General features: G+C 44.2%; 1 protein-coding gene across 1 annotated transcript in view; it reads left to right on the top strand.

Annotated features, from left to right (window-relative positions):
- The window catches only part of cnih3 (cornichon family AMPA receptor auxiliary protein 3), a gene marked incomplete at both ends in the record, with an annotated part of 73,810 nt that overhangs the window by 5,287 nt on the left and 52,932 nt on the right, over positions 1-15,591 (top strand). Inside the window, one exon of the mRNA XM_079215585.1 lies at positions 9,376-9,444. Coding sequence (XP_079071711.1) covers positions 9,376-9,444 — 69 coding nt within the window. The remainder of the gene's footprint in view (positions 1-9,375; positions 9,445-15,591) is intronic.

Genomic DNA, 15,591 nt, shown 5'->3' with positions numbered 1-15,591 from the left:
CTGCAGTAGAATACAAAATGATGATCAGACATGAAAAGGAAGGAAAAGGCAGATGCAAAGCTGGGCAGCAATTCAGATGGAGGCGAGATCAAAGGACGACAGGCGTGATAAAAAGGAAAATTAGAGTTGTGTGTGGAGAGGCTGAAGTTTCCTGCTAGGGTGAGAGAAACAACCTGAGGTGGATCAAGCTTTTCCAGGAGACAAGGTTGACAGCATGGGATGCGAACGCAAAAATAGATAAAAAAAGATCAGGAGTGAAATAATTAACTGGAGACAGAAGAACAGACCACTTCAGTCACAGCGAGTAATGCTTTTCATGTGAGGAGTGTGTACTATCTTCATCTGGATAATTCATGTCTTAATAACAGCAATGAAATAAAGATGAAGTACATTGAGCTTTTCACTTACTGTTCCTGTTACAACTGTTTCGGGCTGTCTCCAAAATAATTCACTCATTCAGTATTTACTGAACACGGAAGAGGGAATTCAATGGAGAGGCTCACGTGTGACAGACAGACGGCGACCTCCGGGTCTGAAAAGTGAAGCTGATGGAGAAGTGCCTGAAAGCTGCATTCTCTCTCCTGACCACCAGGGGGCGACTCCTCTGGTTGTATAGAAGTCTATGCTTCATGTGTCAAAGCTGCATTCTCTCCTGACCACCAGGGGGCGACTCCTCTGGTTGTATAGAAGTCTATGCTTCATGTGTCAAAGCTGCATTCTCTCTCCTGACCACCAGGGGGCGACTCCTCTGGTTGTATAGAAGTCTATGCTTCATGTGTTAAAGCTGCATTCTCTCTCCTGACCACCAGGGGGTGACTCCTCTGGTTGTATAGAAGTCTATGCTTCATGTGTTAAAGCTGCATTCTCTCTCCTGACCACCAGGGGGTGACTCCTCTGGTTGTATAGAAGTCTATATAAATGACTCTACTTCTCTTGATGTATTCCCTCAGTAAACATTGTAAACATGAGTTTATGTCTCAATCTCTAGTTTCAAGTCTTCTTCAATACAGCATGATGTTCATTTAGTAAATTATGGTCATTTAGAGTCAAACAGACCATAAAGCAGGGGACGCTTTAGGGCGGGGCTACACAGTGATTGACAGGTCGCTACGCAGCATTGTCTGGTTTTCGGAGTTGCTCTTGTTTTCGTCTTACAACTTTAACCCCTCCTTATTTCTGATTAAACTTAAAGCTTCGCGGCCCAAATTGAACACAGCATTAAGGTGAAAGTATACTTCTTCCATCTTGCCTTGCCATTGCTTTGGACAAAGCCCCTCTGTGGCCTTGAAAAATGCCATAATGTCCAGTAAATGCATTACTATAAAAGAGGACAGGAAGGGTTTGAGGTAAAGGGGTAAGACGTTCAATAAAAGCCCAGAAGCTTGATTCTGAGTACCTTAACGCACAGTGACGGCATGAAAGAAAAACCCAAGAGAATATAAGTGAAACCGATTATTTAGCATGCAGAGCCACAGTGATGTTCCACCCCGGCTGCCCTGAACTGTGCAGACGAGGAAGTATCTCTGGCTCAAGGTGCCCTAGTAAGACATCAGGGGGAAGAAATGCAGAGGTGATACAAATGGATCGTAATCTCAACGAGGCAAACAGTCAACATGGCTTTCTGGCACCGGCGGCAGTAATGGAGGTGGTGTGCAGTGTATATAGCAGGGTTGGGTCTGCATTGATCCACATGTTCATTAACCTCGCTGGTCCTCATCCATCACTCTGACTCGATGGTTCTGCTGCACGGTGCCTACATGTAGGGTTGTGCGATGGATCCTCGTCATCCCTGCTTTCCCTCACTAGCTCTGCACGTTCCTTGCAGCATCAGACAAATCACTATTCCAGCTTTTTTGTGTGAGTATGTTTGGCTTCTGGGCCAAGAGATCGCAATAGACAAGGTAAAGTCTTTGAGGATTCATGGGTTTAGAATCAACTGGATTTGCATTGATTTTTCTTCCATGTCAAGACTGCCAGATAAATCCAGCGTCTCCCTTCATCTGTATTGTGGATAACTGTCTCACTGACAGTCGGGCCAGAGCAGCAGCGCTGACCATAAATAAACAGGAATACATAGATCCCATTAGCAAACGCATTCATTCTTCCGATCGATGCGCGTAAACACAACTACCTTGTATGTTCCTACTCCAGTCATGACACCAAGGGAGGAACAGCACGTAACGCTTGCATTGCTTTCACAGCTCATTGGATGTTTAGTTAAAGGGACAGTGTGTAGCATTTGATGGCACCGAGCAGTTCTCTTCCAGATAGAATATCCATATCCAATGGAAGCTCACGTCCACCATCCTGCCTGTGCCAAGGCCTTCACCTCTCTGTGGTGGATGTGATCAGTACTAAACTATTCATTCTGTAACAATCTGCTGTCATCCAACCAGATAACACATGACGAGGTGCCCGAAGAGACATTGATGTTACTAAAGCTAAATACATGTGATCGGAGCTAATACGTTATGTCAGTTAATAAATTAACTTCAGATACTAGGTGCTAGATTAATCCAGAGATGAATAAACAGATCAATACCCTTTTGACAGAAGTAGTCTGAGGGAGTAAATCTCCTTTAATTTGAACTAATATGAAATTGTTTACACAATCTTCCCTGGTGCTTCGTTAACTCTCATCTGCTTACCTTTAAACATTCATCTTTAAAACAAACTGAATGTCTTTTAATTGTCAAACATGAATCAACGAGTCCCTGATTGAACCTGCTCACGTCATCTTTATTCATCCTTATTTCCTTCATTCATTCCTCCAGTATCCAGTATCCAGTTATTTGTCTGTAATTGTTTAGTGTGAGTTAATAGATCAATATATATTACATTCATAAAAACAAAATTAAAATGACATCATCGGTCACTGTCAAGAACTCCGAGTTTATCTGTTAATATCAAGTTTTGATGTCACCTTTCACACAAGTTCATGGATTTATGATTTTGAGTGATTAATTATAGTTGCATAATGTTATATTAATGAATGACTAATTGTGCCCATGGACTTCATAAAGAGGACCCTCTCCCTATGTAGACGTAACGGTTGATTTTAGGACCAAAGCTTATTCTGTCCTGTAATGCCAGTGCAGCGTGGTTAATGGTTATGATCTCAGCTGATATTCTACCCAACATGTTTCCGTCACTGCGGCGGCACATCGGTGGCCTCCAGAGTCCCGACAGCGGAATCGTGCGTACAGGATTCTCTGGAAGGGAGAGATGTGTTTCATTTGATGTGGGCGCAGGGGAGGAAGGGGTTAACTGAGCCGGCTGTGTTATTAGCATCAGAAAGTTCGCCCTCCAGCCGTCTCTCCCTGCCAAGGTGCTGGGCTCAGATACCGGCCGGCTGACTGGAGCGTGGCAGCGATTAAAGCAGCAGCCAGTGGGCGCCGCGTGGCAGCCGGTGACCTCTGGCTGGTGAGCAGGAGACGGGGGAGATGCTCCTGGTGAAGTCCACGGATACTAGAATGCAGAGAAGGAGACGTTCAGCATGCACAGTGTTGTTTTACATGCTTAACTCTTGGAACACCGAGGTCTTTTTCAGTCGATTTTCTCGATTTGACACAATTTCTTAAATTCACCTTTGAAGGCACTTTCATACAAGATACATACCCATGTGCTACATCATGAATTGCAGAACAATCTCAGCTATCTATATAATGAGGCACCATTGTCATAAGGCACAAGTGTAAAGAGAAAATATGACTGAAAAATGGAATCTCGATTATTTAAAATTCTTCATATGGTGGTATATAGGTGGTAACTCAGTTTTGGTGATGAAAATTGGTTTACCAAAGGTTTTAGGTTCACAACAGCAGTAAAATATATGAATATAATGGTAGATGCATGTAAATAAATAATATATTATCGTTTTTTTAGTAGAAATATGGTATTTCACACCTTCATACTGCAGATAAAGCTTCATGGGGTGTGTGCAAATGAAAAATGACCATCACAACATTTTTCTTTTTAAATAAAAATATGTATTATGAATTAAAAATATATTTACACAATATATGTAATGTTGCAATGTTCAGAAATAGAAAACAGAGCCGGGCTGGTGGGGATGGCTGTGCTAGAGGCTGTGTACCTACGTTATCTGGTAAACAGTGAGCTGTGTACCTACGTTACCTGGTAAACAGTGAGCTGTGTACCTACGTTACCTGGTAAACAGTGAGCTGTGTACCTACGTTACCTGGTAAACAGTGAGCTGTGTACCTACATTACCTGGTAAACAGTGAGCTGTGTACCTACGTTAGCTGGTAAACAGTGAGCTGTGTACCTACGTTACCTGGTAAACAGTGAGCTGTGTACCTACGTTACCTGGTAAACAGTGAGCTGTGTACCTACATTAGCTGGTAAACAGTGAGCTGTGTACCTACGTTACCTGGTAAACAGTGAGCTGTGTACCTACGTTACCTGGTAAACAGTGAGCTGTGTACCTACGTTACCTGGTAAACAGTGAGCTGTGTACCTACGTTACCTGGTAAACAGTGTCCGGGTCGTCGTCAGTCTTCCACGACAGCGTAGTGCTGGTGGCTGGAGTGAAGCTGCATGTTGTCCACTGCTGCAGATGTGAATCCTCTCTGTAAAATAAATGACTACTGGTCACTACTAAGTTCACTGAAAGAAAGTTACGATTGCACACCAAAACCCGTAACAGAGCTCCAGCAGGGACTATGATCAGAGCCTGAGCTAACTGTGCTAACGACTAACGTACACAGACTATGTGCGTACCTGCGTTACACCAGACTGGAGCAGAAAGGGACCAGCTAAATGTGCTCACTCTGCTAGCGTAAATATGCTATTGCAACACAAAATGTAGTATCTAAATACACTTACCATCTTCAAATGGACCCCTTCCGTCTGCATCTTCCTCTTGCAGGGCTCTCAAGTTTTTAAGACAGGTAAGAGTGACATATCCTCCTCCTCCTTGTTTAGCTTTATTTTCATTGGTTGCTGGATTACATTTCACCCAGATACAACAGATACGTTTTTCTGATTGGCTATTCGTGTAGCCCATTTCTTTTTTTTGATTGGCTGATGAGTGGCACCTCACGGCAGAGCTCCAGGGGATTCGGGGAGACGTGCTTGATTCCTCCATGGTGAGGGCAGCGCGACCAGGTCATGTTTGCGCGCTGCAGCACATTAAATAGCCTAGAGTTTTTTTTCAGCGTGAGAAATACGATGTGTGGCGGGAGGGCGTGACTTAAGACCGAAATGCGTGACAGTCACGCTCAATGCGTGACACTTGAGAGCCCTGCTCTTGGTCGCAGGAGTCAAAGCCTTCAGGGTCTGACACTCCTGTCGTCCTCGTCGCCAAAATCGGCGCCACAGCATCCTGCGTAGTAAAGTCAACCTTTGCCATAATATCTGTTTATATATTTATATCTGTTTATGAGTGAAAACGCCAGCGTGTTTTCAGAGCTCAGGTGTGTAGGTACATGCTTGTTGTTTGGGCGTTTCTTGAGTGTTCATTGATTCGTTGATTTAACCAAATGTTGACGGACATATGATTCAACAAATCACAGAGAAGGATTTCGTGTGACGAGTACTTTTTTGGCAAAGCATCATATGACACGCCGATGGCCCTAACTTTTGTCTGATAGTACTAAAAAATTGCAGGGTGCAAGGCAGCGGAAGAAGGAAGTCTCCTCTTTCCGCCAGACGTAAAATTATGTTTCTGCGATGTATTATCGCGACGCTAAGAATATTTTAGAAACGTGAAGAAACGTAAAGAGTGTCCCACCGGAAACCGAGGTCCCCGAGGACATAGGTTTAAAAGAAACAATGGAGCAACAAGGGAACTATTCCTATGAACTGAGGTTTCTCTTTAGCATCCTTACCTGAGTGAGAAGTCTTGTATTTGTCAGTACGGGATCCAAACTAAAGCCATTGAGATGTTGTGGGTGTCCCTAACTTATGGTTATTAACGCTTAAAAAGGTGTATTTTTGCTTATTGTTATGTCATTTATTGAAATGCTTCATATCCCTCAAATATGTAGCCTTAAACTAAGCTGAAAGGTTATGCAAGTCAAAGAATCATTTAAATTCAACACAAGACATATTTATCCAAAAGATTTTTAAATGTGGAAAGACAAGTGTCATGACGAGAATACGACGTGACAACGGTTAAATATTGGTTCCTACAAACATTGTTAACCACTAGTTCTGCTTTATACTTGTTGTGTAAACTCCACATACGTGGGAACATCAAACTCCATGGTGTCTGGGTTCATAATATTATATATATATATATATATATATATATATATATATATATATATATATATATATATATAATCTTTACGAAAATTAACCCATGGTGAGTGGGTTTAAAATACCAATGAATAATTGAAACAGGATTAATTAATAGAGATAATTAAAGTGGCCCTTGTAGTCTTTCACACAGGGTGTAGGTTCCTCTTGATTGTTGCCGTGGTTTTTAATCTTGTTATTTCCATGTGAATGTCTTGCAGGGAAAAGCATGTTTTTGGTCATAGCTTCAACTGAAAGACAGTGAGCACACATTCACATCAACCAATTAGGATACACCCGTCTCTACCTCCCTTACAGACACACACACACACACACACGGAAACTCCGTCCATGCTGGCGGCGGCGTGCCAGGCGAGGAGCAGAGGGTGCCAGTCGGTTTGCGTTGCTTCCGGCCAACCTTGGTTTCAAAGCGCTCTGTTGAGACACGCTGCCACATCAACATGGAAATGGATTTGCAGAAGCAGAAGCCGAGGTCGTTGCCAGCAGCTCTGCAGCAGGAATCGCCCTCCGCATGGCACATGTGTCAGATGTTGCTGCTGATCATGACTGATAGGCTGCCAACGATAAACGGATGAATTTCTGTTTGAGGACAGAGTTTCTCTTTCAGGAAGAAAAACAAACTGCTCATTACAACATGGATTTTAGCCATCAATTGGTCATAAAGATATTTCCCAGTTCTTTCTCTGCCCTGGTTTCAGGAGAAGAACCCAGTTATAACCACAGCTTCAGAAGTTCCCACTCCTTACGGGGTCCTTGAACACTCCTGTTCTGACCCATCCCTCTGAAGGTTGAGCATCTCCGAGGTGGCCTCTTGGTAAAGCTCCCAATGAACGATCAACATCCCAAAGCTCATCTCTGGCCATTGGCTTTGGGCTGGGAATGAAAGAACGACATCACTGTGTCTTCAGCTGGCCGGAAGAGGTGATTCAGACTGTCACAGCTTGTCTTACCGTCCTTACACTCATTGTTAATGGTGTCATAACACTTTATTTTAGTCAGTAAGACATTATAGGATATTACCAAGGATATTGTTTGAAAACACGCACAATAGGTTGATCGTGGTGACCTTCGAGTCCTTCGAGTCGTACTCAATGGAATGACCCGTTGATCCTTGACATCCCGTCTCTAATGCTCCTCTGATGCACACGCAGTAAGGATGCAAAGATGGAGGATTCTACGGGGTGTCGCTGTGCAGGAGAACGTATACAGCACTTCACTGTCTGCTAGGATTGATGCGCCCATGAAGATTATTAGAGTGTGTGTGTGTGTGCGTGTGTGTGTGTGTGCGTGTGTGTGTGTGTGTGTGTGTGTGCACCCCATGAGGAGCAGCCTGAAGGAAGCTAACATTCTGTAACAGAGCGAGGCAATGATCCAGGATCACTGTTAGGATCCATTGGGAAATAACATGTAAAGAGCTGCCTGTCAGTGTGGGGAAATAACCCAGGGTTGGTGTGAACCTCCGTCTCTGATGTTAATTCCCCACACACACACACACACACACACACACACACACACACACACACACACACACACACACATACACACACTAATCTGCTTTCATCATACCATCATGTACCAACGCCTATCCTCCCCTTTCTCTACCTCATGCATGGATCACATTTCTGTACCACTCAAACAATAATACATTTTTTCTTACTGTGCACACACACACACACACACACACACACACACACACACACACACACACACACACACACACACATACACACACAGTTCCCCGATGGTGCACACACACTAGAGACACACAGTGTAGCTCATATGCGACTGCACTGACTGACACACTTGTATCTCCTCCTGCAATCTCTCACACACACACACACACACACATACACCCCTCTTGAGGCCTAACTAGTCAAGCAATGACAGCTGTCTTTGTAGTGCAGTTGGCTCCATTGCAACGCCATTGGAACTGTTGCGTGTTGCGTGTTCCGTGTTGCGTGTTCCGTGCGCTGCTCATCATTACTTCGGCGTTGTTGTTGCTTAGAGCCGTCCCACAATGCACCAGTGGGCGGGCGGCAGGATCAAATGACAGCCAATTCAAGAGGTTCTGATTCTCCAAGTCTCTCGCTGGGCCTCTGGGCAGATTCCGTCCAACATTTTAATTGGAGCCGATTCCGCTCATGATGACGAGGCGAAGAGCTGATTCTGAAATGGAGGGCGTGGCTTCAGAGCAGAGGAAGCTCCGGCTGGTCCATGTGGGGATCTGATTCCCCGCCTGACGGTGCAGCAAAATGTCTCAAAATATTCTTTATTATGTGCATTCCTTTCGGAAAATTGTTGACAGAGACCGAATTGCTTTGAAAGGCTAAAGAATGAATATTTGTAGAGATGAAACCCGTCGGTCTTCATAAGGTTTAACGAGGTTATAACAGACTGGAGGAAAGCGTTAAATAACAAGGGACTGGAATGTTCAATAAATCAGTCCGCATAACATTGAAGGATAAGGCTGCGGTCTTAAGATAAGATAAGATATATTTTATCGCCCTGCAGGGAAATTTGTCTCTGGCTCCAAGCCGCTGCATCTCTGGAAACACGCGTCACGATCCACATGCAGCATGGACCATGGACCGTAGATCACGCATCGTCAACACATCCCATGAAGAGACCAGACAGTCGCTCTCTCTCAGCGCTTCCTGGCTTCTCTTCTCCAAACAAAAGACTCAGCCACGGGTCACAAATACATAGAATGACTTCAAATACAATCTAAAACGATTGTTTAGTCACCGTACAATCTGTTCATTACGGTTAACTATCACACGTGTTCATGGTGAACGTGGTAAAGATGTCACCACGATGAGTGCAGCTTCACAGAGCTGCTGGCATGTCTGCTGACTTTTATTATTTCTTTACACTCTAAAAAATAAGTCATTTCCCCCAAAAACTGATGGGCACTGTAGTTTTAGCAAACTACTAATGCACTCACTTGGGATGCTGCATTGCCAGAGGCATTGATGATGATGGTGATGATGATGATGATGATGATGGTGATGGTGATGGTGATGATGATGATGTGCTTTCTGGATCCCTGTCGTGTTTCCGCCGTGCTCACGTCTTCCTCTCTCCCCTCAGATCACAGCTTTCGATGAGCTGCAGACTGACTTCAAGGTGCCGATCGATCAGGGGAATCCTCTTCATGCGGTAGGTTTGCTCTGTAAACATGTTCTCTATGTTATTGTTCATCATCACTGTTCATGATCTCTCCGTCTGTATTCCTGTACTTTCCTCTCCGCTCCTTTCATTGTTAACCAAGCGGTTGGCGGCACTAGTCCTGAACCGCCGCTCCTCACTTCCTGGCTCAAAGCAGACTCCTGTTTAGGACTCGGGCCAAACCATCAAGTGTGAATGATCATCTCTTCAAACAAACACATTCTTGAATCCAAATATGAATAAAATGAAAGCGACAAGCCCCAACTGAAGATAAACATGGAATGTACAAATGGTTAGCGGTCCCATAGCAGACATGACCAACGATCTCCTGGAAGCATCTAAAGCATCACGACTCTGCTCATAGGTTCAGTTACTAACTAAATATCCCTAACCTTCTAAAACGTATTACCATATATGGGGGATTTTATGTGTGCAGGTCTTTGAACAGACTTTTAATTAAATATATAATCAACAAATATTAGATTAAACGACATTGGTTGGTGACGTTATGTCAGTTTAACTTTATCAACACGACGGCTCCGTCCAAAACAAACGGCCATTGGGAGGAAATACGTTTCCCAGCAAACGCAACACGGCTTGGTTAGATTGCATCGTCATCGCCAGGAGACCGGCTGCCTTGAAGGGAGCCAGCAGCTCATAGTGTTCACTTCGGTTTATCCCCATTTAAAGGCTCTTTCAGGTTAATGCAGGGATTTAGGCTTTTGGTGGTTGTGTGTATCCAGGGTGCTATTTAAATGGGAACGTTTATTTATGTTGGCTTACTGAATATTCATTCTTAACAATAGTCAAATCACAGGTTAATACACTGGATTATACATACCTCCTCTGCTCTCCTAGGCCGTCTGGTAAACACATTGGACGTGCGGTGAATATTAATAAATGAATAGATGATAGGATGCTGTGCTTTAAACTGTGAGGAGCTGCATTAATTCATGGATTACATCACTTTGTGCTCGTATTGACAAACTGTGAGTCTCTTTTAGCCGTGGCCAGTTTCTTTTTTCCTTCCTTTCACGACTTTGTTCCTCTCAAAAATGATCACAGTGAAGAAACAGGCAAATACGTTCTGCTTCATCACTCCTCAAAATTGCCACGGCAGCAATCAGGAGAAGTTGTGGAGAAAGGAAAACGTACATTAGCACGGGGAGGACGCCCCCGGAGAAGTTGTTTTAGGATTTGCTCCAGCCCTCTAAATCCCTTTCCCTGGAGTCTTTTGGGCTTTTACTAACGCAGTCGGCTCTTAATAATGCATGGCGGTACGGCACAGCATTCAGTTTGGAGGTGACTTTGACTTAAGAGCTCTGGACTGCGGGGCTTCTCCTGAGTATTGACTTCCATACATGAGCAGAAGTTGGAGAAGCAGACGGATTGATGAAAACATTGCAAAGTGGGTGAAGGAGGAGCGTTGGAGATGGAAACGGACAGATGGGCGAGTGAGGATTTCTTGAGAGGAGAGAACATAATTCTTGAGCTTGAAAGGCCTTTTTAAGACAATGAACAGTGCATTGGACCAGATTCCCCACTCAGTGCCTCTTTCATATTTTTGTGATATTTGCATATCGCTATGCAATGCAGAACCTATCAAAGAATCCAGCGGGTGCAAAAGGTTCCATCTAATGTTCTCTTTATTTCCCGTTCATCTCTCAGCCTCCCATGTTTCCTGAACCCATTCTTTCCTCTTTTGACTCCCTGCTTCTCACCGCTGCCCAATTCCAGATGAAAACGTGGCCCTGAAATGCACATTTTATCTTCCAAAGACATGAATGAAATATATTTTCAAAGCTGTTGTTGAAAGTTTTCATGGCTTGGTTCTTGCAAGTGTGTGGATTTTTGAAGATTGATGGATAGGATTTTCTTTTGAAAATGTACTTTGATACATTAAAGTTACCTGAGTCATGTATAAAGCATCCACAATGTTACAGGGATAGTTTAAACCTGACGAAGTTTACCCACTTTCCTTCCAATGAAAAACATTGATGTGAAAAAAAGAATTATGTTTTGATAATGTCATGTCTGTGCATGATGATTAGCCTAGCTTAGCACAAAGGAGAGTAAGGCAAGGCAAGTTTATTTGTGTAGCACGTTTCAACAACAAGGTGATTCAAAGTGCTTCACATGAACAAGATTCAAACACAATTAAGAAGATTCATTAAAACATTAAAAAAAACTGTCACAAGGCAAAAAATAGAATATAAGTTGCAGTGCAGTTTAAGAAATAAAATGCAGTAGTGAGATGCAGTAATTGAATCTGGTTCAATTAAAGGCAGCAGCAAACAGAAAAGTCGTCAGTCTGGACTTAAAGGAGCTGAGGGTCTCAGCAGACCTGCAGCTCTCAGGACCTTGTTCCAGATGTGTGGAGCAGAAAAGATGAACGCTGCTTCTACATGTTTAGTTCTGACTCTTGGAACAGAAAGTAGACCAGTCCCAGACGACCTGAGGGTCAGGATGGTTCATAAGGTAGACCAGTCCCAGACCTCCTGAGGGGTCAGGACGGTTCATAAGGTAGACCAGTCCCAGACCACCTGAGGGGTCAGGATGGTTCATAAGGTAGACCAGTCCCAGACCACCTGAGGGGTCTGATGGTTCATAAGGTAGACCAGTCCCAGACGACCTGAGGGTCAGGATGGTTCATAAGGTAGACCAGTCCCAGACCTCCTGAGGGGTCAGGACGGTTCATAAGGTAGACCAGTCCCAGACCACCTGAGGGGTCAGGATGGTTCATAAGGTAGACCAGTCCCAGACCACCTGAGGGGTCTGATGGTTCATAAGGTAGACCAGTCCCAGACCTCCTGAGGGGTCTGATGGTTCATAAGGTAGACCAGTCCCAGACCACCTGAGGGGTCTGATGGTTCATAAGGTAGACCAGTCCCAGACCACCTGAGGGGTCTGATGGTTCATAAGGTAGACCAGTCCCAGACCTCCTGAGGGGTCTGATGGTTCATAAGGTAGACCAGTCCCAGACCACTTGAGGGTCAGGATGGTTCATAAGGTAGACCAGTCCCAGACCACCTGAAAGGTCAGGATGGTTCATAAGGTAGACCAGTCCCAGACCACCTGAGGGGTCAGGATGGTTCATAAGGTAGCAGCAGATCACAAACATACTTAGGCCCTAAACCATTCAGTGCTTTATAAACCAGCAGCAGGATTCTAAAGTAAATTCTTTGTTTGACAGGAAACCAGTGCAAAGACCTCAGAACTGGACTGATGTGATCCACTTTCCTGGTCTTAGTGAGGACTCGGGCTGCAGCGTTCTGAATCAGCTGCAGCTTTCTGATTGACTTTTTACAGAGGCCTGTGAACACACCGTTACAGTAGTCAAGTCTACTGAAGATAAATGACCTGTGAACACACCGTTACAGTAGTCAAGTCTACTGAAAATAAATGACCTGTGAACACACCGTTACAGTAGTCAAGTCTACTGAAGATAAATGACCTGTGAACACACCGTTACAGTAGTCAAGTCTACTGAAGATAAATGACCTGTGAACACACCGTTACAGTAGTCAAGTCTACTGAAGATAAATGACCTGTGAACACACCGTTACAGTAGTCAAGTCTACTGAAGATAAATGACCTGTGAACACACCGTTACAGTAGTCTAGTCTACTGAAGATAAATGCATGGACAAGTTTCTCCAAATCCGGTTGAGACAAAAGTCCTCTAACCCTTGATATATTCTTCAGGTGATAGTAGGCTGATTTTGTAATTGTCTTGATATGGCTGTTCAGGTTGAGGTCTGAATCCATAACTACACCTAGATTTCTAGCTTGGTTTGAGGTTTTTAACATCAGTGATTGAAGCTGAGCGCTGACTTTCAATCGTTCGTCCTTGGGACCAAAAACAATTACTTCTGTTTTATCTTGATTTAATTGAAGAAAATTCTGGCACATCCAGTTATTGATTTCTTCAATGCATTTAGCCAGCCCTTGTATGGGACTATAGTCCCCTGGTGATATAGTTATGTAGAGTTGTGTGTCATCTGCATATTTATGATAACACACTTTGTTGTTTTTCATAATCTGAGCCAGTGGAAGCATGTAGATGTTGAACAGAAGAGGCCCCAGTATTGAACCTTGGGGAACACCACATGTCATCCTAGTCAGCTCTGATGTGTAATTAGCTACCGACACAAAGTATTGTCGGTCCTTCAAGTAGGATTCAAACCAGTTAAGTGCTGCTCCAGAGAGTCCTACCCAGACTTTCAGTCTGTCTAGTAGTATGTCATGATCAACCGTGTCCAATGCAGCATCCAATTATTCAAGAGGCAACGTTAGGCTAGTCTTTGTGTAGTTAATTGTATAATATAAAGACCGATGTAAGTAAGTAAGTAAAGTTTATTTATATTGCACTTTTCACAGACAGAGGTCACAAAGTGCTTGACAGGAGTAGAACAACTAAAATGAACACAAAGTGACCATACAAAGGGCCAATACATTACAAGAGATTTTTAACACAAGACACATAGTTAAGAAGGCATAATAAAGTACACAATAAAAGAAGGCGCAGTAAAATACACAATAAAAATAATAAAGAAAATAAATAAAGAAACACAAAAAGCAGGCCATAGAGCATGTATTTCCCCCAAACACCGGAGTCAATAGGTATGTCTAGTGAGTTTTGAACGACATCACAGAAGCAGCAAACCGCAGGGTAATGCGTCACGTGGGCCTCCGTTACGTTTGACATCTGTCTTGTCATTGTTTCTTTCATGCAAGTTGCATTTGGTTTTGGAACAGACTTTTAAAATCTCAAATCCATTTTCCATCTCCTCCCTGTCTTTTTAATCCAGCAAGCTGATGGCTTCTTCCTACAACACAGTAACCAGTCATTATCCTCCTTCCTCTCACACACTTGTAATGATCCATGTGATCCGTCTCCCACTTGCTCTCCCATATTGCCTCCCACCCGGCCTTCCCTCCCTCGTCTCTTCCTGCCGCTGTCTCTCCTTCTTGAAAGCAGGCGGTCTAATTAGCAGTTTGTGTCAGCGAACCCCTCAGGGAGGAACCCCGCATTGTGCGGACCCTTCACAGACACACACACGACTGTACTTCCTTCTTTGTGAGGACCCTTATTGACTTCATGAATTCCCTAGTCAATTACCCTAGAATAAACCATCACCGCTAAATGCCTAACCCCCCCAACTCTGAGACGTAATCCAAAACTGAACCATGAAACAAAGTCTTAACCCTCAAACAGGTCTTTAAAGAAGTGGCCTGGCCAAATTTCTTCACTTTCCAAGGATGTCCCCACTCTTATTTCGGTCCTTACTATGTATCAAGTACAAGAAAACACACACACACACACACACACACACACACACACACACACACACACACACACACACATTCCATTATATGTCAGACAGTGTCAAGGAAATAATACATTATAGTGAAAACTGTCACTGGAGAGGAGATGTTTTTGCCTTCCAAAGCGTAGTCGATTCCAAGAGAAGGAGGGCCTGTTGCTGGAGGAGCTGAGGATCTGGCTGTGGATGTTTTCGGAAGCTTTTTGATAGTTTGCACGCTCATTCATATTTTTGGGGGATATATTTCAGCATGTGTGCATTTATTATATCCCTGTGTGGGATTATTTCCTAACGTGGAATTCCGTTACCAGTTTAAACAGTAAGATCCGCCACATGCTCCAGACGCACAGGAGGCAGCTCGATGACTGAGTCCATGTAATCTAAATTCATAGACTTCCTTATATAAACTATAACCAACTACCAGCATGAGAGCAACTACATGGAAAACCGGCACATCATTTGCAGGGAAGAGGGCGGGCGAGCAGCTGTTACACAGGTTCGAGTCTGTGCTCCACCCAGTGCTCAGTGCTGCACCCAGTGCTGCACCCAGTGCTGCACCCAGTGCTGCACCCAGTGCTGCACCCAGTGCTCAGTGCTGCACCCAGTGCTGCACCCAGTGCTCCACCCAGTGCTCAGTGCTGCACCCAGTGCTCCACCCAGTGCTCAGTGCTGCACCCAGTGCTGCACCCAGTGCTGCACCCAGTGCTCAGTGCTGCACCCAGTGCTCCACCCAGTGCTCAGTGCTGCACCCAGTGCTGCACCCAGTGCTCCACCCAGTGCTCAGTGCTGCACCCAGTGCTCCACCAGCCCGC

The sequence above is a fragment of the Taurulus bubalis genome (assembly GCF_910589615.1).
Source record: "Taurulus bubalis genome assembly, chromosome: 3".
Classification (NCBI taxonomy): domain Eukaryota; kingdom Metazoa; phylum Chordata; class Actinopteri; order Perciformes; family Cottidae; genus Taurulus; species Taurulus bubalis.
This window is presented reverse-complemented; position numbering and strand designations above follow the sequence as displayed.